Below are 25,958 nucleotides of genomic sequence, written 5' to 3' on the forward strand. Positions count from 1 at the left end.
CCGCTACGGGATGGTCTTCTTCAACCTGCTCTTCTGGGTGAGTCACACGTTAAAAACGCTTTTATATCGCTGGATATCGTGTGTGTGTGTGTGTGTGTGTGTGTGTGTGTGTGCGCGCGCACGTGCATGCTTGTGTTACTGTACTTGTGAGGACCAAGTAAAGTCAGTGGTTCTCAAACTTTTTCTCATCATGTCAAGGACCACCCAAAATGATATGTATTTGGCCCGCGGACCCCCCCCCCCCATCTGAAAATGTGTTGTGCCAGGGACCCCCCCCCCCCCCCAGAAGCAAAGATTTGTGTTAAAAATGTTCGCATTTAAAACATAAAAAAAAAGAAAAGATTTGCACACATTTTCACGATTTTTCAAAGATAGCAGATCTACAAGCTCATAGCGCGGCACTCGGTGCCGCGCTATGAGCTTGTAGATCTGCTATTTTTGAATAGCCAAAGTATAAAATATGGATAAAGGGGTTCAAATGATTGTGACGCGCTTTATTAACTAATTTAGCTGGGGGGTTGGACATTTACAGGTTATGTTCACAGAGGTTAGGGTTATAGAGTTATGCCTTCATTTATACTTACCGGTGGCACTAACCAAAAAAATAGCTGGTCTACAAGCTCACACAACATGTTGCAGCGTGACACGTGGTTGTGATCTTGTAGATCAGCTATTTTCGGCTTGGTTAAAATGGGTTAAAAAATGGCATTCATAAAACCTGCCGTCCTAAATTTGTTTTGTCCTCATACGTATGGTTATACAAGTGTGTGTGTGTGTGTGTGCGTGCGTGCGTGCGTGCGTGCGTGCGTGCGTGCGTGCGTGCATGCGTGCGTGCGTGCGTGCGTGCGTGCGTGCGTGCGTGCGTGCGTGCGTGTGTGTCTATGTGCGGGCGCGCATGCACGGATGTACCGTAAGCACACATTGCGTGTGTGTGTGTGTGTATTTAGTGTATTTGTGTGCTTGCCAGCCCAAAACTGGGAGAAGTTTCCACAGGAGAGGAGCCTGAGGGTCTGTGTGTGTCGGTTGCAGAAAGCTTGGTTCTGTGCCATGCATCTCTGTGGTAAAGGTGTGCTGCTGCTGGAGGGCTCTCTCCTCTGCCTAGCGACTGAGCATCGCGTTTCACCGCTTTCTGCATCCAGCGTTTCTTTTTTGGCGGGGCGCTCCTTTTCCCGCCTCCAAGTAGGAAAGTAGTTTGTGGAGGATTGATGAGAGGAGCACCTCTCGTCATCAATGCTGTCCTATATCCCATTAAGACCTGGAACGCATCTGTGTCGCTTTATATTTCTTTGGCTATTCAAAAATAGCAGATCTACAAGCTCATAGCGCGGCACCGAGTGCCGCGCTATGAGCTTGTATATCTACTATTTTTGAAAAATCGTGACAAAATATTTTTGAGTCGTGCCAACCACTCCTATATCTGACTTTGTCTGTGTGTCCGGGTGTATGTCCAATAAACAAACATTGATGACAACATCAATACGGGGCAATACAGGGCTCATCAAAGGCACCACTCTCTTCACACAGGGTGTGATTTTTTTTACATTATTTTCAAAAAACTGTTAGGATTTTGAAAATGTTTTGAATCGGCCTCAGGTCTTAATGGGATATATGCAGAGGGTTGGAGAGACACATGCACTCAATCATGGACCAGAAGCGACTGGCTCAGTGCATGTTGTGGTTCTCTGGATATCTGGACATGATGTCCAAAGCACTCTGTCTTTCTGTGTGTACACTATGCCATGGCTCTGTCCGGCTCTGTTTCAGATAAGGTTCTCTCTCATGTGGTTTGTGCTCAGGAGGTGGTGCTAGAGACCCTGGGTGTTCTGGGAACCCATGGGAGGAGCGAGCAGAGCTGTTGATCTGTATTGGTTCACACTGTGAGCTGATTACACTTTCAGAAATGTTCAAAACAAAAATAGTAATCATTGTAGAAGCTAGTCAAGGCGTTGTTACACCCAAGAACAAAGGGTTTAACGTGCACAAATAAATACATATTTATTTAGGAAATAGTAATAACAGTGTAAAGTGAGTAACACGAAGTTGGTTTCATAAATAAGGACTTAGTGATAAACGAATCAACAGCTCAAAAGAGCTAACTTGAAATGAATATCTCTGATCTAACAGAAGAACCGAAATACAATCTCTTACCTTAACAATAACCAAAAGAATCAACCGGCTCTAGTGCAACTCATATCAACTCAACATAACATAACACTGGCAAAGCAACTAACTCATAAGCAACTAAAGAAGTCATGGTGGCCGGTTGGAAGAGGACAGGATGTGCCCCCCCCCCCCCTGCCATGCGTCTCCTCTTATATAGAGAGTATGCACATGTGTCACTTTTCCACATATACACGCCCCCCTCATCTAGACTGAGTGGTAAAACATTGAGCAGCATGGAGCGTTGGAGTTTGGAAGCGCTCGTTGGAAATCGCCCAACGGTATTGCGTACCACCTGTTTATAAATGTCACATAATGCAGGAGACAGCAGGACGCTGTGTTGTTGAAAACGAGCGCTTCTAAACACTGACACTTAGAAAAACAATCACCTGCACGGAATGTATTGACAGAAAGTAGCTCATAACATGTCTGTACGATGGATTTATATGAAACAAAAACTTTTCAGATAGAGAGAGGATGATTCAAGCTGGGAGTTTTTTCTGAATGCCCTCAGTGCCAGAACGAGAAATCCCGAGTTTTTACTCAATGTTGTTTTATAGACGGCCACGGTCTGATCTTGAATCCGAAGGGATCGCAGTAAAACTGTAGCACAAACGGATACGGAAATAATGGATTACTAACATTTGCGTTCCCGTCGACTCCATGTTTGTATTTTTTTTTTCTTCTTTCGCCTGTATCTCTGTTCTTTTTTTGTGTCCATTTTTCCGAGGAGACGCGTTTCCAACGGCCTGTAGCGAAGGGGACACTAAGCTCCGGATGCAATGTTTTGCTTCCAGAGCAATAGTCAGAGACTCCTGCTCCGGAAACACACAGTGAATCGATCGATACATATGGATCCAAACTTTTATGACAACTTTAAAACTACTAAAAACACTAAAAATCGCTCAAAAATCGCTTGAGGGGGCGGCCATAGCTGAATGGTTAGTGAACCCGCCTAGGGAGCCAGAGGCCCTGGTTGCCCCAGGTTCGATTCCAGGCCAGGTCAGCATATGTGTTGATGAAATGAAATTTGTCCCTGAGCAAGACTCTTAACCCCTAATTGCTCACAGGTTCTCATTGGAAACAAGACCGCAAGGACTTTCATGAACGACCTGTTAAAAGGAATTATCCTTTATCCTTATAAACACTTCCCTTTGTAGAGTTGTTTCACAGGGATACAAGAAGGCGAGATAGACGTTACTGTCGGGCAGAAACCTCTCATGTCCACATTTTTTCCCCGTAAATTAACGCCCCCTAATTGATCTTACTACAGCGTCACAGAAAGGTAGCAGATCTACAAGCTCGTTTTGAGCTTGTCGATCTAGATACTTTTGCAATGAACATGATATGATGGTGCGTGTGTGGCCATTAAAGGCTTCATTGCTGAGGAGGAGGGTTTTTTCCCAGGGAGCCATGCAGTGCAGAGAATCCAATGAGAGAGAGAGAACGACTTTATGATGTCTTGTTCTCGCTCCCTGTCAGAGTAAACATATCATTCTGAAGCAGCAGCTGCAGAGTCTTTAGCCCATTGAGACCGGGGAACGCGTCTGTGTCATTTATTTTAAAATTTCTTTTTGCTATTCAAAAATAGTAGATCTACAAGCTCATAGCGCGGCACCGAGTGCCGCGCTATGAGCTTGTAGATCTGCTATTTTTTTTGGAAAAATCGTGAACATTTGTGCAAATCTTTGAATATGTATATTTTTAAAGTGAACATTTGTAACATAAATCTACTATATACTATAAAATACTTTTATGAAAAGACGTAAACGTTAAAACCTTTTTCATGTGAAGGACCTCCCAAAATGATATGTATTTGGCTGCGGACCCCCCCCCCCACATCAGATTTTTGTTTTGTTCCAGGGACCCCCAGAAGCAAAGATTTGAGTGAAAGAAAAAATATATATAATATATATATTTTTTTTAAATATGTTTTTATCTTGATTTTTTTTTGCAAATATTTGAAATATTATATTATAAAAAAAAATCAAAATATATATGTTTTTGTTGAAATAAAATAAAATAATATTAAAAACAAATCTAAAATGACACAGTATGCGTTCCCGGATTGACTGGGTTAGAGACGTGTTACGGTGCGAGCCTGATATAATAACCACTTCTATCTGGATCACGATGTGCCAGATTTCCGCGGCGTTACATCGGTGGGAAAAAGAAAAGTAAAGAGTCTTTGAACAGTGTTTCATGTGGGAGTTGAAGGACACATGGTGCTGATCAAAGATACCGTCTCAGATGCCTCGCAGTGGTGCTGCAGGCGAGCGTAATGATGCCTCAAAGAATACAGCAGCAACACTGGCTTTATTATGTGTTTCTAATGGCTTTTTAGAACCAAGCAGCACAATGACTTCTTCTTCAATTTAGTAGCGGATCGTTTAAAGGGATAGTTCACCCCCATTATGACTTTTTTCCCCTATGGATTAGTCACCCCATGGAGACTTGAATTCATGGATATTGTTTAGTTATTGTCTCATTCCTAATCCAATAATTTGATGACCGGCAGCGGTTCCGGTAGGAGACACAAAGAGCCTCCTTTGTGTCTCCTACCGGAACCGCTGCCTACCGGTCCGCTGGTCATCAACTTATTCGCTTATAGCAATGCGACAAAAACAAAACAAATATCCATGAATTCAGGTCTCCATGGGGTGACTAATCCATATAAAACAATATGTTTTTGGGGGTGAACTATCCCTTTAAAGCTGATTAAACTGATTGGTTTAATATGGCTATATGTATGTATGTATGAAAGAACAGTAACGTGTGAAGTTTTGAAGTGGCACATCTGTATATATATATATATATATACTGTATATATATACACTGTATACACAGTATAACAATGAAAATGTGTGGAGTGATTGACTATTGAGTGATTGTTGATTTGATTCTTGATTCTTGATCTTGATTCATAGAGTGAATATGTGTGAATATTAATGGGACACAACAAGCACAGAACCTTGTGGAACTCCTTGTATAACTTAGCACGTTCTTAGCAACTTATCATTATCAACTTATAGTAAGCGGAAAATTATGTGATAAATATGACTTGAACCAGCTCAATGCAGTTCCTTTAAGGACACCATGCACACCACCAATCTGAATACTGAACGGAATCTGAAAAAAAAAAAAAAACGGAAACGAATGTACGAACGAGGGACTTGAGCCTGTGGCCATATACCTATAGTCTTTGATGAACCCCCCCGCCTTGGGGAAGCTCGGTAGGGGGTCCCGGCGTAGCTCGGGGGCACCATGAACCCCCTCAGGTCCTCCTTACGGAGAGGAAAGAGTTGAGAGAAGATGGAACATAGGGAGGAAGCAGTTAGCGGTAGGTAGCATGAGGAGCAGGGTGGGAGGGAGGGAGGGCTGCAGAATGCAGAGAACAAAGGCAGGGTATAGACTAGAGGGTTATGTGAGCATTTATAAACCACTTCAGTGGTGGAAAGTAACTAAGTACATTTACTTAAGTACTGTACTTAAGTACAATTTTGAGGTATTTGTACTTTATTTGAGTATTTCCAATTTCCAATACTTTTACTTCTACTCCACTACATCTCAGAGGCAAATATTGTGCTATTACTCCACTACATTTACTTGAAAACTTTAGTTACTAGTTACCTTTCAGATATAAATGATGATATAATGAAACATACATTAACCACTTTAACCCTATTTTATACATAGGCTATTTGAAAATAGCAGATCTACAAGCTCACAACGCGTCGCATCGCAACGCGTTGTGAGCTTGTAGATCAGCTATTTTCAAACATTTTAGTACTTTTACTTTTGGTACTTAAAGTACATTTTGATGCCAACACTTTTGTACTTTTACTCAAGTAAATTTTGAATTCTGGACTTTTACTTGTAACGGAGTATTTCTATAATGCAGTATTGATACTTTTACTTAAGTAAAGCATTTGAGTACTTTTTCCACCACTGTACACAAGACACAATGGAAGATACGTTACGGCACTCAACGTCTAAAAAATGCATTCCATCAAACTTTCCGTCTGCAGTTTCTTCCTCCCTAGTGCTGCGGAGGAAGAAGGCTTAGAAGAACTTGTACAATGTGACCTTTCTTTCTTTGAATATATCTTCTCTGTCGGATGGAAACCTCATAATATGTCCTTTAACTGTTGTTTCTCAGGATTCAAATTCAAAAACAGCAGAAGTAGCAGATTGACGAGCTCAAAACGTGTTGCTTCGGAGGTTGTGGGTTCGAATCCACCGCGGTGCATCCGGCTTTGTCGAGCGTCTACACAAACACAAGTGGCCCGTGTTCGGGGGAGGGTAAAGCCAGGCAAGGAGGGTGGTATCAGTAATTGCATGTACTCCTACGGGCTGGGGCGGTACGGTAAAAAATAATTGGCTACGCAAAGTTTTAGAAAACATTCAAATAAATAAAAAAACGTGTCGCTTCGTGCCACGTTTCGAGCTGCGCTGCGAGCTTATAGATCTGCTACTTCCGATGCTTTTGTGTGACGCGATCAAGAAGGGCAGATAAAAGGTTTACAAACAAGCATATCTTAATATGCTCAAATTCAAGCTTAAACTGAATCAGTCTGGAACAGTTTGTGCAAGGAAGGGACCGGGGAGTGGGTGTGTGCATTCTCAACGTTTGCATACAAATAATTGGTCAATAGGTGAACGGAAGTGAGTTGATTGGTAATCTCTCAAGAACAGATTCTGCTCTGCGTTGGAATCTGTCGTGAAGGTTCGTCATAACGTGTACACACTGGCCTTCAGATCAGGAAGCAGGCCGCGCTTTACCCAATCAAATGTAGTGGGCGGGATTCACGTGTCCGTCGAGCCTTCCCCCCTCGAAACGAACCAAAACTAATTTAACAATAGCGTCCGCGGAGCAGACAAAACCACAGAAAGATATTTACATTTTAACGTACTCTTTCATCATAGAAACAAGTGGGCTTATAACCAAAACCATCCATGTTCTCTGGGAGAAGTGGTGTTAGTGTTCCGTGTAGAAATATTGTTAGTGGGAATGAAAACATATTCGCACCACCAGAAGTGATGCGCTGAAGGCAGACCAAAACACCGGTTTCCTTGCGCACGGGTGTTACGTCGTCATTGTCCCAGAGCCAACTGACATATGAACAAACAGCAGAGGTCGCTGTTTTTCCTTTTCAGTTGGTTCTGGGTTCCCAGATTGGTTGATTGGAGGTGTGGTCCTTCTGATATTCTGCTAAAAAGTCTTATAGTATAGTGTCTCTATAACAGGGTGTGTTGTGTTGGTCAATGCCAGTGGTGTAAAGTAACTAAGCTTATTTAAGTACTATACTGTAATTAAGTAAAATGTTTTGGTATTTGTACTTTTACTTCTACTCCACTACATCTCTGAGGCAAATATTGTACTTTTACCCCACTACAATTATTTGAACACTTTAGTTCCTAGTTACTTTTCAGATATAAATTATGATATTTTATTACACGGCTTGGTTGAATGCTCGATTCTGATTGGTCAGTCATCGGTCATTATTTCTCGATAATGACCGCTGAGCTCAATAACGGACCGCTGTGTAATCAGAGACTCAGAACACCTGCTCATATCAACCTCCGCTGCTTTGTTTTATGCTTTATCCAACATGACAGCCATGTAAACAAACAACCAATGTCATTTACAACTAAACGTTGCTCTCAAGAATGTTTTTGAAAACATTTGAAGTGAGAAATAGACGATGCAATGACCGAAAAGTGATTCTATTTGATCCACTGCACTTCCTTGTTTATCGTGGCTACGGGGGAAATACCAAAACGCTCGCCCCAAAACACAGTCGCCCCGGGGCAAATCCGGCGGTATTACAGGCAAATCGGCAGTATATAGAATGGGGGACGAGTGTGTTTTGGGGCGAGTTTTTTTCTATTTTGTCATTTGTTTTCCGAGGCAAACTCCGCCCAGCCCAATAGGCTACTTATGGAATACTTTCATTGCCGTAAGCAAGGAAATACGTTTTGTTGTTACTTTTGGGTAAATTTATTTATGTATTTATTAAGTAGCCGTGTAATAAGCCGTGTAATAATTTAAAGCCCTTCAGGGCGATTAACCACCTCGGCTGCGCCTCGGTGGTTAATCGCCCTGTCGGGCTTTAAATTTCAATAATGACTGCCTCCCCATGCATTATCCCTTGCATAAAACATACATTGACCACTGTAGCCCTATGTTATACATAGGCCATTTGAAAATAGCAGATCTACAGATCTATCCACAACGCGTCGCACCGCTATTTTCAAACATTCTAGTACTTTTTACTTTTGGTACTTTATATATTAGGAGGCCAATACTTTTGTACTTTTACTCAAGTAACAATTTGGACACGGGGCTTTTACTTGTAACAGAGTATTTTTATATTGTGGTATTGCTACTTTAACTTAAAGGAGGAGTTCACCCAAAAAATTACTTATTTTCTGTCAATTACGCACCCCATGAAGCCTTGATTTCATGGATTTATTTTTGTTTTAGTGGCATTCCTAAGACAATCATTTGATGACCGTGTGTATTTCCGGTAGGAGACACAAATAATCTACTTTGTGTCTCCTACCGGATACATTAGCCGGTAGGAGACGGGAATCAAATTAGCTTAGGAATGCGACAAAAACAAAAAATAATCCATGGATTCAAGGCTTCATAGGGTGTGCAATTGATAGAAAATAAGTCATTTTTCGGGTGAACTCCTCCTTTAAGTAAAAGATGTGAGTACTTTTTCCACCACTGGTCAATACTGTCAAACGCAGCGCTTACGGTCCAACAAAGCAAGTACAGAGATAAGTCCTTTTTGTCTGATGCAATTAGGAGTTCATTTGGTGTAACTTAGTCTCAGTGGTGCTGCTATGATGATGTTCCAGATCACTGCCTCGGATGAACGTTCACATTAATTATCGTCACACAGCAAACCGGCTTTGTTGGGCGACTGCGCTTTCTCAAGGATCTCGTTTTCAGGGCCAAAACACCTGAATCAATCTTAGGGCTTTTTTTTTAAACCACATTTTAATTAACCCTGCATGGCATCCCATTTTTTTTTGCCTGTCGTTATAGAAGAAAAATAAAAAATGTCTCAGTCGCTAAGTGTTTAATTCATTAAGACCGGGAACGCATCTGTGTCATTTTTTGATTTCTTTGGGCTATTCAAAAATAGCAGATTTACAAGCTCATTGCGCGGCACCGAGCTTGTAAATCTGCTATTTTTGAAAAAATCGTGAAAATGTGTGCAAATCTTTGAATATATATTCTACAAACAGTTTTTTGAAAAAACGTATGTTGCCATATCAGTTGGTGCTCCAACTTTTCCATGTCAGGGGCCCCCAAAATGATATGTATTTGGCCAAAGATTTTTCTTAAAATAGCAGATCTACAAGCTCACGGCGCGGCACTCGGTGCCGCGCCGTGAGCTTGTATATCTTGCTATTTTTTAATAGCCAAAGAAATCTAAAAATGACACAGATGCGTTCCCGGTCTTTAAGGGTTAATACAAAGTTGAATTATTACCACCTTAAAGGCACATATACAGCAGCCTGCCACCAACGACACACACACACTGTGTGCTGTGTGTGTGTGTGTGTGTGTGTGTGTGTGTGTGTGTGTGTGTGTGTGTGTGTGTGTGTGTGTGTGTGTGTGTGTGTGTGTGTGTGTGTGTGTGTGTGTGTGTGTGTGTGTGTGTGTGTGTGTGTGTGTGTGTGTGTGTTGTCTGTATGCACAACACAGCACACACATGAGCATATGGCTGTGAGTGGGAGAGAGACTGCAGATGTGCACTCACAGATGTGTGTGTGTGTGTGTGTACTACCGTGTGTTTGTGTTTGTGTAAAGAGAGAAATTACATTAATTTAGGTTTCACGAGTATAAAAAAAACACAGTGTGTGTGTGTGTGGGTGAGTTGAAGGCTTTTCTGTGTTCTCTGTAACACCAGCGTGGGCAGTATGCATGCAGCGCTAGCTAGCTGCTCAGCTCAGCCAGTCGCTGGTGTTAAGCTTTCAGCAGACTGGATCATGTGTATGTGTTTAGTATAAAGATAAAAAAAAGTATTTCCAAAGCTTAACCCATTCAATCCGGGAACGCATTTGTGTCATTTTAGATAGGAGCTACAAACATTATTTTTTACTTTGGCTATTCAAAAAATAGTAGATATACAAGCTCAGACGAGCTTGTAGAGCTGCTATTTCTTGGAAAGTCTTGAACATTTTGTGCAAATCTTTGAGTATATATATATATATTTATTTAAAGCAAACATTTGTAACTCAAATCTTTGCTCCTGGAAGTCCCTGGAACACCAAGGGACTATTTTACAAATGTTCGCTTTAAAAAAATATATATTCAAAGATTTGAAAAGAAAATCACGATTTTTTTCAAAAATAGCAGATCTACAAGCTCGTAGCGCGGCACTCGGTGCCGCGCTACGAGCTTGTAGATCTGCTATTTTTGAACATCCAAAAGACATCTAAAATGACACAGATGCTTTTCCCGGGTTTTACTGGGTTAAACGCTGCAGTGTAATCCATTATCAGCCCCAGATTTCATCCTCTCTATACACCCCGCGTTTTTGACAATATTGCTTCTTGCTCCTTTCCACAAAGGCATTACATCTATCTGCTGTCAATCGCCTCCGTCGTCTATAGCTGGTGGATGTTATCGTTTTACCCTTGGGGAGCGTTTTGCCGGCTGTGTCATTCTGCGTCTGTCAATCCTATCTCTCTCTCTCTGGTAGCCCTCGCGACAGATCACTTCCATTCGCACACCGTTGAAGTCTGCCAAGTGGGACCGAGGCTGAGCTGAATGAGTTCTCTTTGTTCCGGTGGCCCTCCTTTCCTTTTTCTTTTTCCGGCCACCTGTCTGTCTCCTAGTTTGTCTCCTGTGGCTGCTTGTTAAACACGTTCAATGCAGGAACGCGTCTCGGTCATTTTTAGATGTCTTTGTGTATATGTCTCATTCAAAAATAGCAGATGTACAAGCTCATAGCGGCGCCTGATTTGAGTTAGAAATGTTCGCTTTGAAAAAAATATATATTCAAAGATTTGCACAAATGTTCATCATTTTTGAATAGCCAAAAAGACATCTAAAATGACCGAGAACGGATTGAAGGGGTTAACAGATACACTATATCTGATACTATCTGATTATGTACATGTATGTATATCAGACATTATTTGACTGTTTTTAATCATGCAGCTGATTTGTCAGAATTGTTCTTACCGCTTTCAACCTGCCGTGTCTATATTGTACTGCAGGTGAAAATGTTGTTGACCTATATAAGCTAAAATAGCTTATATACAAATTCACAATTCGCTGCTTTAGGACGTGTTGTGAGTTTATACTGTGGGTCTGCTATTTTGGAATTCTTAAAATATGAATCCAATATTTTATAAAATATATCAAATTGATTATTTTTTCTTTCTTTTGTACAATTTATATTTTACCAGTCAAAACAGTGAGTGACTATGGGGTGCTCCTTCCATTCCGACATCGCGCCACTCCACCTAGTGGCTTCCGCGTGCGGTTAAGGTTAGGGTTAGGGTTAGGTATAGGGTTCGTTAACGTCGGAAAGGCGACATGTCGGAAAGGCGAAATGCACCCAGTGACTATGACTTTTCCAAAATCGGGATCGGACCCAAAAATCGGCTATGGGGTCAGGCTCTACTTGTTAACTCTTTAAGACCGGGAACGCATCTGTGTCATTTTTAGATTTTGTTGGGCTATTCAAAAATAGCAGATATACAAGCTCATAGTGCAGCACCGAGTGCAAAACATTTTTGCTTTTCTTTGAATATATATATTTTGAAAGCGAACATTTGTAACTCAAACCTTTGCTTCTGGGGGGTCCCCGGAACAAAAATATTTTGAGATGGGGGTCCGTGGCCAAACACATATAATTTTGGGGCTCCTTGACATGAAAAAGTTTGAGAAACACTGATATAGCAACATATATCAAAAAACATTTTTAGGAGATTTAGGAGACATTTTGTAGAATGGGCCTCCGGTCTTAACCCATTGATACCTGGAACGCTTCTGTGTCACTTTAGATGTCTTTGGCTATTCAAAAATAGCAGATATACAAGCTCATAGCGCGGCACCGAGTGCCGCGCTATGAGCTTGTATATCTGCTATTTTTGAAAAATCGTGAACATTATTTTTTAGTTATTTTTTCCAAAAACTGTTACGATTTAGAATTGTTTTAGAAGCGGCCTCAGGTCTTAATGGGTTAATGTGCTAACAGACATCTAAAGGGATGTGGGCGTCTTCTTGGAGATATCCGTCATAGTCGCTTTTTGTTAGCGATGGAATGATGACACCTTGAAAGTAGTAGTCAAAGCTATCTGGCTGCCAAGATCTATTCTCCCCACGGGAACGACTGACCTCCACACACACACACACACACACACACACACACACACACACACACACACACACACACACACACACACACACACACACACACACACACACACACACACACACACACACACACACACACACACACACACACACACACACACACACACACACACACACACACACACACACACCGACCACAGCTGTGAACCGCTGCCAAAGTCAGGCTAGGTTAATGCCCTTCGTTGTCTGTCGGGTGGAAACCTTGGATGTACAAAACCGTTACTTTACAGGAACTGTAAAAAAAGAATAACCTGTGTTCCATTGGATCCTATGTAGTTATTTAGTAACTTAAACTCTAATGGTGCGTTCACACCGGCGGATACAAACGATACAATGATACACAGCATATTTGCAGTGGTGTAAAGTAACCAAGTACATTTACTCAAGTACTGTACAATTTTGAGGTATTTTTTACTTTACTGGAGTATTTCCAATTTTCAGTACTTTTACTTCTACTCCACTACCTCTCTGATCCAAATATTGTACTTTCACTCCACTACATTTATTTGGAAACTTTAGTTACTAGTTACTTTGATTACTATTACAACAAATACATTAGCCCTACATACATTTCAGCCATTTGAAAATAGCAGATCTACAAGCTCGCAATGCGTCACGATGCGACGCATTATGAGCTTGTAGATCTGCTATTTTCAAATGATTTGTATTTATTTTCAATTGAAAACTTGTGAAATGGGACATTCTGTATAAAGACTACTATTACTTTTTTACTTTAAGTATATTTTGATAGCAATACTTTTGCACTTTTACTCAAGTAAATTTTGAATTCCGGACTTTTAATTGTAACAGAGTATTTCTACATTGCAGTATTGCTACTTTTACTTAAGTAAGACAATATTGTACTTTTTCCACTGTATCTTTGTAGCTGATGTTGAAACCTGCTCAACTTATTTTGTAGCTTTGTAACTGTTACAGCTTTTGTAGCAAGCAGCACATGTTGAATGTATCTTTGTGTCTTCATGCCACTGGCTTACATTGAAAAACAATGGCAGCCTGTGTCTTTGTATCTGCCATTGTGAACACAGCATTAGGCTATTCATTTACCAAAGAAAAAACGACATAAAAACTTGAAATATACAATATACAATATACAGGTACAAGGTTTCTTCCCGTCAGCGAAGACTTTTGACTTGCATGATGTTGCGCGTGTGCGTGCCGGCGTGCACGTGTGCCCGCCTGGGTGCACGTGTGCCCGCCTGGGTGCATGTGTGCCCGCCTGGGTGCATGTGTGCCCGCCTGGGTGCATGTGTGCCCGCCTGGGTGCATGTGTGCCCGCCTGGGTGCATGTGTGCCCGCCTGGGTGCATGTGTGCCTGCCCGCCTGGGTGCACGTGTGCCCGCCTGAGTGCATGTGTGCCCGCCTGGGTGCACGTGTGCCCGCCTGAGTGCATGTGTGCCCGCCTGAGTGCATGTGTGCCCGCCTGGGTGCAAATCACGGCTGTCAGGGGTGAGAAGTGCTGCCCTCCACATCTCAAGGAGTAAAATGTGCTGACATTAATGACCATCAGTTGCCCGCACAGAGGTCTATATGGTCTTTATACTTAGTTGCCCGCAATGAAAACATCAGATCTACAAGCCCACAACACATCGGCTGTGGCTCAGGAGGTAGAGCAGGTCGTCCAATGATCCGTGGTTCGGCGGTTCGAATCCCGGCTCCTCCTCCTGTCCACATGTCGAAGTGTCCTTGGGCAAGACACTGAACCCTACATTACCTCCAATGATTCGGTCGGCGCTAGCTTGCCACCATTGGGGTGTGAATGTGGGAAAAGTGGGGACGCTGGCGTCGACTGTTCGCCGCTCCCCCCCCCCCCCCCCCCCCCGTATGAATGAATGAACCATTGTAAAGCACTTTGAGTAAGTTTGAGTACTTAGAAAAGCGCCATAAAAATGCAATTCATTATTATTACAACACATCACAGTTTTGCCTTTACACTGGGAGGCGGACCGGCTAGTCAAAAAGGTTGTTGGTTTGCTTCTCCGGCAGGAGGGTGAATACCACGTGTGATTGGTAGTACTTCATCTATGGGTGGTTGGTGCTATTTATTATTACAATTGGCTAGGACTGCTCACGTGGCGCACAGAGTTTCCAGATCTGCTTATTATCATTTTCAAGCGAGATTTTATTTGAAAATAGCCGATCTACAAGCCCACAACGCGTCGCATCGCGACGCGTTGTGAGCTTGTAGATCTGCTATTTTCAAATAGCTGATGTATATGTTAAAGCGTGTGGCCCATAGTCGCTTCTTTTGGGCTGGTTTTCCTAGACCTGGTTGCTTGTTTCTCTCACAGAATCTGGCAACACTGGTAGGAACCAACAAACTTCAAACTGACACCGAGGCGGTTATAAGGTGCACAGGACACACAGGATCTCCATATATGGACATACAGCCGTACTGTTAGCTGTCACGTCGGCAGTGGCACGTAGGCGTGGAACCCGTGCCGGTTGATGGTGCTATACCGTTGGTGTTATACTTTACTGTACTACGCTATGGGTGGCTGGTGTTATACATCTAAAAAATGCATGGGTTCCCGAGGCTATACAGCTATAGGTGCTCTCCCAAAGTTCCCTTGAGAAAGGCCCTGAACTGTGGCTCACCTCCCTGATGTAATGTGTATTGTGCATTGTGTGTACTACCGTGTGTACTGTGTGTGTGTGTGGTGTGTACTATATGTACTGTAGTGTGTCCTACTATAAAATGAACATAACTCAGTCAGTGGAGTCCTCATCCATTTCTCCCCCATGGTACATGGACCACATCCATCTGAAGGCGCCCGGGTGCAATTCCAGATGTCAGTGTGTGCATCAGTGGTGGAAATAAAAGTACTTCAAATTCTTTACTTAAGTAAAAGTATCGATACGGCAATATAGAAATACTTTGTTACAAGTAAAAAGTCCTAGAATTCAAAATGTACTTGAGTAAAAGTACAAAGGTATTGGCATCAAAATGTACTTAAAGGGATATTTCACTTTCAAAAACACTTTTGGTGATTTTATCATCTACTCAGGCTTTTGTGAACCCCCCAGACAGTTTTTAAGTTGCTCGATTCAGTATTTCAGATATTTGATATTCATTTTATCAGACACGCCCCCTTTCTATACATCCATTTTAACCATGTTAGATTCATCAAAAACACCCGTCCTTGGTTCTGGTGACTCACCCTGCCCTCCTAATGCTTGAGGGGTCCGTGTTTTTCCGAGAATTATTTTCACTTATTTTATTTTTTTATTGTATTTTATTTTTTTACATTTTCCCCCAAAAATATTAAAAATAAATGAAAAAAGTAATTGAAAAAACACGCCCCCCCCTCGGCCCCCCTCACCAAAAAAAACAAACGGTGGAATTTCAGACACTTGACAAGCAGTTAGTCATGATAATTTCTATGATATTTCTATGCCCACAGGCCCATTGTAGCCCAATTTCATAACAGTCCTTCTGTTCACATGTTTTATTATCCCTCTGAAACGATTGCACTTGAAAAATCTCTTCACTTTATTGTCACACAGCACAACGTTTACAGGTGTAACAGAGTGGCTGGAATTTCTTTTTAGCCACAAGCATGAATTGCTGTTACATTTTAAATAAGAATAGGGGTAAAATATCAAGTTTCCAAATGAAATATACATATAAAGTGTGTCATTCTGTAAGACATAGTTCCTCCCTTAAAGGTTATATGAAATTCATTTATTTCATAATTCATTTAATTGCATTATTTTACACTTTGGGCTATTCAAAAATAGCAGATCTACAAGCTCATAGCGCGGCACCGAGTGCCGCGCTATGAGCTTGTATATCTGCTATTTTTTGAAAAATCGTGGAAATGTGTGCAAATCTTTGAATATATATATTTTTTAAAGCGAACATTTTTAACTCACATCTTTGCTTATGGGGGGTCCCTGGAACAACATATGTTGAGATGGGGGTCAGCTGCCAAATACATATAAGTTTGGGGGTCCTTGACGTGGGAAAAGTTTGAGCACCACTGATATAGAAACATACAGGTTTTTTTTCTTTCAGAATACTGTTGGTATTTAGAAGACATTGTAGAATCGGCTTCAGGTCTACACTACACCTACATTACAGGTCACACAATGGACAATTGATATGCATCTATAGGCTCATTCCTATGTTAATTCACGCTGGTGTGACACCTGGCAGTCGCCAGCCTTTGTAAACTTTGTTGAGGTGTGAACTTAAAGGAGGAGTTCACCCAAAAAATTACTTATTTTCTATCAATTACACACCGCATGAAGCCTTGATTTCATGGATTTATTTTTGTTTTTGTGGCATTCCTAAGACAATAATTTGATGACCGGGTGTGTATCTGGTAGGAGACACAAATAATCTACTTTGTGTCTCCTACCGGATACATTAGCCGGTAGGAGACGGGAATCCAATTATTAGCTTAGGAATGCGACAAAAACAAAAAAGAAACCATGGATTCAAGGCTTCATAGGGTGTGCAATTGATAGAAGATAAGTCATTTTTTGGGTGAACTCCTCCTTTAAGGGTTGTTAATTCTATGCATGCTGCCGTGCTCCTGCTTAAAAAAGGGGTTGCATGGCGTGTTACCGCGTCCCATGACCAATGCGTCCCTGGTCGTACCGTATACAGTATGATACTCTAAGCCAGTGGTTCTCAAACCTTTTCATGTCAAGGACCCCCAAATTGACACTTATTAGCCCACAGACCCCCATTTGAAAAGATATGCCAAGCACCCCCATAAGAGAAGATTTTTTACGGCTCTAGCAGTGATTCTCAAACATTTTAATTTCAAGTTTGACCCCCGGTTTGACATGCATTAGGGCTACGGACCCCCATTTAATGGCATTTCTATCTCTGGGACCCCAATTCATATTGTAAAATCGATGTTAATTTAACTCTGAGAGTGTACAAATGGAACCAAATGGACCCTAACGGGTCCATTTGGTTCCATTTGTACACTCTCAGAGTTACAGACCCGTAAGGGTCCATTTGGTTCCATTTGTACCCTCTCAGAGTTACAGACCCATAAGGGTCCATTTGGTTCCATTTGTACACTCTCTGGGTTACAGACCCATAAGGGTCCATTTGGTTCCTAACTATCTATCATTTAGCTGAGAACCCCCCCTGGAACTCCCTCAAGGACCCCTGGGGGTCCCCGGACCCCACCTTGAGAACGAACCACTGCTCTAAGCCATGTACTGTACAGTAACGTTGATATATTTTTCTGATCCACGGTGGAGTATCTTTTGAGGATATATTCTGTGGGTTTTATAATTGTGTGGACCACATTCATATTGGTATTGCATTGTTCCCTATTTATCCCTCATTTAAATGATATGACAGTAACATTATGACCTCATGAAAGTATGACTGAACCGTGGTGGCCATTTGGATTGTGATTCTATAGTAACACTGAACGTGCAGGTCAGTTCAGGTAGAGCCATATGAAATCCGTTTTATTTTTTTCCCAATTCCGTTTTATTTTTTCCCAAATTCTGTTTTTTCCATTTTAATATTTCTGAATTCTGTATTTTTCTTTTTATGCTCATTTTTACCATAAAAAAAAGTGTCTGGTAAGTGGAAATGAATAAATGTTCAAGATATAACAGTCCATACATGGCCCTTGTTGTGTTATACGCAAAAATGTTCCCAAAATAATTCGGTGACTTCGGTCTGAGCATGCGCAAAATGGCGTCGCGCATGTATTATTGTTTCTATCGTCTTTCTAAGACTATTTCTACGTGGATTAACTGTTTATAAAGTAGGATGTGGCCATGCAAAATGGTGGTGTCCCGTGGATTTGTAAAAATTCGCGGTAAAAAAAAATATTTTACCGCGATTTTTTTTTTTTTTCCAAATTCTGCAATATTCCGTGTTTTATTCCAATTCCATTTTTATTGGTCATTTCCGCGATTCCGTCCGCGATTCCGTTAACACGGATTTCATATGGCTCTAAGTTCAGGTCACACAGATCTGCATTCCTCTGGCTTATACATTCTGGCACGTTGACAGAGCCGGTCACACTAAATGGTTCCAGGGGCAGTCGGGTGGTGCAGAGGGGTAAAGTACCTGCCACCCCCACCCACCCACCCACCCACCATGGAACATAATTGGCCGTGTTCGGGTCAGGTGAAGCCGGGCAGAGAGAGTGCTCTTAGTCACTGCACGTCAGCGGTGTAAAGTAACTAAGTACATTTACTCAAGTACTGTACTGTACTAATTTTTAGTTTTTTTTAAAACTTAGAGTATGCTAGTGTATGACCAGTTTTCAGTACTTTTACTTCTACTCCACTACATCTGAGAGGCAAATATTGTATTTTGCTCCACTATGATTATTTGAATCCTTCAGGTTACTTTGTAGATTTTGCTTATTATTACAAAACATACATTACCCACTTCAGCCCTATTTAAACTATGGCTATTTGAAAATAGCCGATCTACAAGCTCACAACGCGTCACAGTGCCCTTGTGACCGATGACCGTGTGTTGGTTCCCACAGCACCAATTTGCTGGCTGGCAGCTCTTGATGCCTTCGGCAGTGTCCTGCTAGTCTCATTCTCCTGGCTGCAATTTTCTCACGCGCTGTGAGCTTGTAGATCTGCTATCATCAAAAGATTTTAATACATTTTACACATGGATACCTTGTGAAATGGAACATTCTGCATAATGAGTGCATTTACTTTTGGTACTTTAAGAACATTTTGATATGCAACCAGTTACACTAATTCAAAGGCACCACTCTCTTCACACTGGGTGTGATTTTTAATTCTTACATATGTTTTGGACATGTGAGTTTTCCACCCGACAGAGACGATATTGACTAACTATGTCCTTGTCTTGGCCTCTTATGTACTAAATATATATACAGTACATGTTGCTGTGGGGAGGTGGAGGTGGGGTGGGGGTTGTCCTTGACGATTGTTCCAAATATGCAGTTGGTTCTTCGCTCAAAAAAAAAGCCTGGGCTAGAGAAGGAGAACGGAGTCTGACAAAGTACGTTTTCAGACATCTAACCGTACAATAAATGAATGATGAACCTGTCCCGTCAAATTTCACATTCTTCATTGGAAGAGAAGAGGGGGGATTACATAGTAATATACATGTAGGAATACCTGCCTGTTTTGTTTCTGAAAATGAAAATGTTAAAACTCATGGAGAGGGAACAGATTAATAATGAATGACCCTCTCTGCCTGCAGCGATGTGTGGCAGTGGGCTGTTTATAATTGAACAGATGGGCCTTAACCCTTTAAGACCTGAGGCCGCTTCTAGAAAATTCTAAATCCTAACAGTTTTTCGGAAAAAAACAATTAAAACAAATATTTTCAAGATTTTTCAAAAATAGCAGATCTACAAGCTCATAGCGCGGCACTCGGTGCCGCGCTATGAGCTTGTATATCTGCTATTTTTGAATAGCCAAAGACGTCTAAAGTGACACAGATGCGTTCCAGGTATCAATGGGTTAAAAGGTCACGGTCTCAATTGAATAACCCATTCAGAGCGGGAACGCATCTGTGTGTCATTTTTGGATTTCTTTGGCTATTCAAAAAATAGCAGATATACAAGCTCATAGCGTGGCGCTTGTAGATCTGCAATTTTTTTTGAAAAATCGTGAACATTTGAGCAAAGCTTGGAATATATATATATATTTTCAAGCGAACATTTTTAACTCAAATCTTTGCTTTTGGGGGATTCTACAAATGTCTTCTAAATCCTAGCAGTTTTTTTTTTATTTTGTTTATACTTATGTTGCTATAATATCAGTGGTTCTCAAACATGTCAAGGACCCCCAAAATGTATGCATTTGTTCGCGGACCAACCTCCCCCCAGCACACATTTTCACGATTTAAAAAAAAAATAGCAGATCTACAAGCTCATAGCGCGGCACTCGGTATGAGCTTGTAGATCTGCTATTTTTGAATAGCCCCAAAAAAATGTTAAAATGACACACTGATGCGTTCCCGGATTGAAGGGGATAATCCGTCCATCAACCAAGGTGTTGCATAACAAGTGATGTTGTTGCTGTTGTTGTGTGCAGGGTTTGAATCCCCCCGGTGCATTTTTTAACCGCATGGCTCTGCAGCTGTCTAGTCGACTTATTCTCAACCAAAGGCCTGATAGGTTCCGATTCTACAAGGTGTCTTCTAAAACCCTAACCGTTTTCTGAACAAAAACGTATATTACTATGTCAGTGGTTCTCAAACTTTTCCATGTCAAGGACCCCCACAATTATATGTATTTGACCCGCGGACCCCCATCTCAAAATATTGTGTTCCAGGGACCCGCCTAGAAGCACAGATTTGAGTTAAAAATGTTCGCTTTAAAAATATATATATATCAAAGATTTGCACACATTTAAAAAAAAATAGCAGATCTACAAGCTCATAGCGTGGCACTCTGTGCTACTTCCTCGATCTCCATTTGATTCCATGTGTACACTCTCTCAGTCATAGACCTGTAAGGGTCCATTTTGGTATCAATCATTTAGCTTGGGGGGGGACCCCCTGGAACCCCCTCAAGGACCCCCGGGGGTCCACGAACCGACCCCCACACGTGGAGAACCACCGGTCTAGCCATCTATTAGAGGGTCTGTCTGTGTGTCTGGACTCCGGAGCCAAACGTGTGACTCCCTGGAGGTTTGATGATGTCATTGACAGCTGATAGGCCCTTCACTGGTCCAATGGAGAGAAGACCGCTGTCTCGTCTCCTCCAGTGGATGTGACACTTACTGATCCATCCACAGAAGACTATGTGTGGAGACGTTAATCTTTAATAAAGCCTTGATTGGGAGCAGTCTTTGTGCGGACTTCTACTCTTTATCTTGCCTTAACCCTTTAAGACCGGAAGCCGAACAGTATTCGGGAAAAAAACGTATGTTTCTATATCAGTGGTGCTCAAACTTTTTCATGTCAAGGACCCCCACACTTATATGTATTTGGCCGCCGACCCCCATCTCAAAATAGGTTGTTCCAGGGACCCCCAGCAGCAAAGATTTGAGTTACAAATGTTCGCTTTAAAACATATATATTCAAAGATTTGCACATTTTCACAATGTTTCAAAAATAGCAGATTTACAAGCTCGTAGCGCGGCACTCGGTGCCGCGCTACGAGCTTGTATATCTGCTATTTTTTAATAGCCCAAAGTGTAAGATAATGGTTCCAGGTCTTAATGGGTTAAATAATAGACTCCAACCTGAGTCCGGTCTCCTAAAAAGGCGGCCATCTACTTCGAGCATGTCTATCTTTTTTTCCTGTCTTGGCCGAAACTGAACACAGTTCCCTTTGTCTTATACAGAGATTTCTCTGCAGTCTTCTACAGATGTACGAACACAGATATCGGCATGGTCTTATAGATCAAATTGTAGCAATGAAAAGCCTAGAGGGGGTCCATACATAGGGCAGGTAGGGGGTCCATCGGTCCATATAGGGCAGGCCAATCAACCACAGCCAGCTTCCCATGCTATGCTAATGAGTTGGTTTTTACAGTGGGTAATAAAGCTCGCTGCAGAGTCCAAGGCACAGAGGCATTTAAACCGGCCATGTGGAAAGACTTAACCAGAAATATATTTCAGTCTGCACCGCTGATTATGTTTCTTCTGCTGAATAAATTATGCATGTCGTGCATTAAAATCCAATTCACGGGCTCGTATTGTTTTTTTTGTGTTTGCTCCCCCGGCCGCTCGCCTTGTAATATCTGTCGGGTTGCTGCATTGGTCTGGCTTGAATAAAGCTGCACATCTTAAACGCTCTCACTGAGTTGCTAATTCTTTTTTTTAACCCATTAAGACCGGGAACTGCATCGATTTTGGCTATTCAAAAATAGCAGATATACAAGCTCGTAGCGCGGCACCGAGTGCCGCGCTACGAGCTTGTAGATCTGCAATTTTTCCAAAAATCGTGAAAATATGTGCGAAACTTTGAACTTTGATTTATACATTTAGCTCAATTCTTTGCTTCTGGGGGGGTCCCTGGAACAAGATATTTTGAGATGGGGGGTCCGTGGCCAAATACATATAATTTTGGGTGGTCCTTGACATGAAAAGGTGTGAGAGCCACTTATTATAGCAACATAAGTAAAGAAACTGTTAGGATTTAGAGGACATTTGTAGAATCCCCCAGAAGCAAAGATTTGAGTAAAAAAAAAATAACGCTTTAAAAAATATTTTCACGATTAAAAATAAATAATTAGCAGATCTACAGTACAAGCTCGTAGGCTATTTTTGAATAGCCCAAAGTATAAAATAACAGTAATAAAGTGGTTACACAGATTTGCGTTCCCGGTTTTAATGGGCTAATGTAGCTGTCTTGCCGAGCTCAACCTCTCAAGCCTTATAGAAGTTGTAGTACAACGACTAGTGCAAACATTTTAGCTATTTTCTAAAACTTTTGAACAGTTTTGATGATGCGTTGAGACATTTCGAAAACATTTTGACAATATTAACCCAAAATAGGAAAGCGCCAGCCAGGTTGAAAGTGATTCTCAGTTTTTTTCTTTTTCATTCATTTCCTCTCCTTTCAAATTGGACCCACCGGCCCAAATTGCCCCACTGTCTTCTTTTTTTTCATATGACACTGAGGGAATTCAACTTTCTTTTGCCTTGAAAATGCTTGAAATGCTGTATTTCTTTTTCTTTTTTGGCTCAGCTGACAAATCGTGGCAGAGTTCCAGATCTCACGGCCCGGCTAAGACGTTCAGAATTGCATTAGTCACACACAAGGACTTTGACTACACCGCCTGACACTTTATATATTTCTGACTTGTGATGCGTTTATCACACTTGGAGGTTGCCTCTAGATTAACACATTAATACCTGGAACCATTATCCTATACTTTTGGCTATTCAAAAATAGCAAATCTACAAGCTCATAGCGCGGCACTCGGTGCCGCGCTATGAGCTTGTAGATTTGCTTGTGTGATGAGCTTGTATATCTGCTATTTTTTTGAAAAATCATGAAAATTTGTGCAAATGTTTGAATATTATATATATTATATTAAAGCGACATTTTTTTACTCAAATCTTTGCCTCTGGGGGGGGGGGGTCCCTGGAACAACATAATTTGAGACGGAGGTCCGCGACCAAATACAAATCATTTTGGGGGGTTTCAGAACCACTGACATTATAGCAACATACGTTTTTTTTCAAAAAACTGTTAGGATTTAGAAGACATTTGTATAGAATCCCCCAGAAGCAAAGATTTGAGTTACAAATGTTCGCTTTAAAATGTTTTAAAAGATGTGCAAAAAAAATGATTTTTCAAAAATACCATATCTACAAGCTCATAGAGCGACACTCGGTGCCGCGCTATGAGCTTGTAGATCTGCCATTTTTTGAATAGCCCCAAAGAGATCTAAAACGACACGGACGCTCTCCCGGCGCTAATGTATTAAAATCAAAGAGTCCCTACCTTTTTTGATGGCCACTGGCTCGTAAGAACAGCCACATCATCCACTGAACTTAATTGCTGCCAGAGATGTCAGCGGAAGCGGCGGCAAAATGTGATAGAAAACCCCGAACATTTTATAACCACGATGTCGTTTCACAATTTATTATGACAGAAACTCGAGCACGAGGCCAACAAAGCCTTCCTGCTGCTGCCTGAACAGTTTGGTGAGTCTGTGGGAAGGGAGAAAATACAAGCTTTTTTTTGCCTTCTTTTTTTCTTCCCCAAAGCAATATTCACTTTATTTGTATTTATTTCTTCACTTTCATTCTGTCTGTCTATCACTCTCTCACTTTCTCTCGAAGGCTTTATGTGACTGTGACTGCGTGTGTGTGTGTGTTTGTGTGTGTGTGTGTGTGTGTGTGTGTGTGTGTGTGTGTGTGTGTGTGTGTGTGTGTGTGTGTGTGTGTGTGTGTGTGTGTGTGTGTCTGTGTGTGTGTGTGTCTGTGTGTGTGTGTGTGTGTGTGTGTGTGCACATGTGACCGTTTATTTGCACATGTCCTCGCAAATGCAGAGACCTCCTCAACAAGAGCCCAGGCACTTAACCCTTTAAGACCGGGAACGCATCTGTGTGTCATTTTTAGATTTCTTTGGCTATTCAAAAATAGCAGATCTACAAGCTCATTCAATAGTTTAAAAAAAAAAACGTATGTTGCTATGTATCAGTGGTGCTCAAACTTTTTCATGTCAAAGAGCACCCAAAATGATATGTATTTGGCCGCGGACCCCCGTCTGAAAATATTTTGTTCCAGTGACCCCGCCCCCCAGAATCAAAGATTTTAGTTAAAGATTAAAAACATTGCAGATCTACAAGCTCATAGCTTGTAGATCTGCTATTATTGAATAGCCAAAGAAATCAAAACAATGGCACAGATGGGTTCCCGGTCTTAATGGGTTAATTCAAATTGGAATGCAATTAGCTTTCACTTACTCAGAGCTGAATTCAGTTATCTTTATGTTGATTCGACTCATTAGCCAAACAGGGCTAACACACACACTGACCTGAAATATTAGCGTCTGCTCGTTAGATTGATTGAATGAACAGACCAGGGTTATCAGCCACTTAACAGACAACACGTTGAAACGTTAATAAAAAGACAGGAAAAAAAAAAATGTCGTAGAACAAATGCTGCGGCTAATGTTTTTCCTAATGTTGCGACTTTGACGTTGCGGAGTATTTACTTTAATGCCGAACGAATGCCTCCCAGAACGATGCGACTATGCACGACACAAACCATTAAAGTGTCCCATGAAGTCACAATGTCCCAATGATGCTTTATTTGACCGAAAATAGCTATTTTCGGCGAACGGGAACCGACAAGCGGCGCTGACGAGCGGCATCGGAGAGCGACTCTGGTGTACGACAAACTTTAGATCGGTCCTGAGGCTCTGAGTTAACTGTTACAGCTCTTTAACACATTGACTGCCGTGGTCGCAATATTACGTCATTTCAAATCCAACGCTTCACTGCCAAAGACGCAATGTTGCGCCCTTTAACCCTTTGTGTCATTTTTAGATTTGAAATAAAAAAGCATTATTTTACACTTTGGCTATTCAAAAATAGCAGGTATACAAGCTCATAGCGCGGCAATTTGTGCAAATCTTTGAATATATATATTTCTAAAGCGAACATTTTTAACTCAAATCTTTGCTTCGGGGGGGGGGGGGGTCCCTGGAACAACATGTTTTGAGATGGGGGTCCGCGGCCAAATACATATAATTTTGGGGGTCCTTGACATGAAAAAGTTTGAGAACCACTGATATAGAAACATATGGTTTTTTTTAAAAACTGTTAGAATTTAGAAGACATTTTTGTAGAATCGGCCTCAGGTCTTAATGGGTTAAAAAAAATATATTTTTTTGTGATTTCGTAAGAGGGCGCTCTTCGCCAAATGATGCCTTGACTTCCAGAGAAGGATAGAACCGGAAATTATCCAAAAAAA

General features: G+C 41.4%; 1 protein-coding gene across 1 annotated transcript in view; it reads left to right on the forward strand.

The window, feature by feature from the left end:
* Nucleotides 1-25,958, forward strand: part of tspan4a (tetraspanin 4a) — a gene marked incomplete at its 5' end in the record, with an annotated part of 357,455 nt that overhangs the window by 332 nt on the left and 331,165 nt on the right. Inside the window, one exon of the mRNA XM_084059289.1 lies at nucleotides 1-37. This exon is cut by the window's left edge and continues 332 nt beyond it. Coding sequence (XP_083915415.1) covers nucleotides 1-37 — 37 coding nt within the window. The remainder of the gene's footprint in view (nucleotides 38-25,958) is intronic.

The sequence above is a fragment of the Gymnoscopelus microlampas genome (assembly GCF_963454915.1).
Source record: "Gymnoscopelus microlampas genome assembly, chromosome: 1".
NCBI classification, from domain to species: Eukaryota; Metazoa; Chordata; class Actinopteri; order Myctophiformes; family Myctophidae; genus Gymnoscopelus; species Gymnoscopelus microlampas.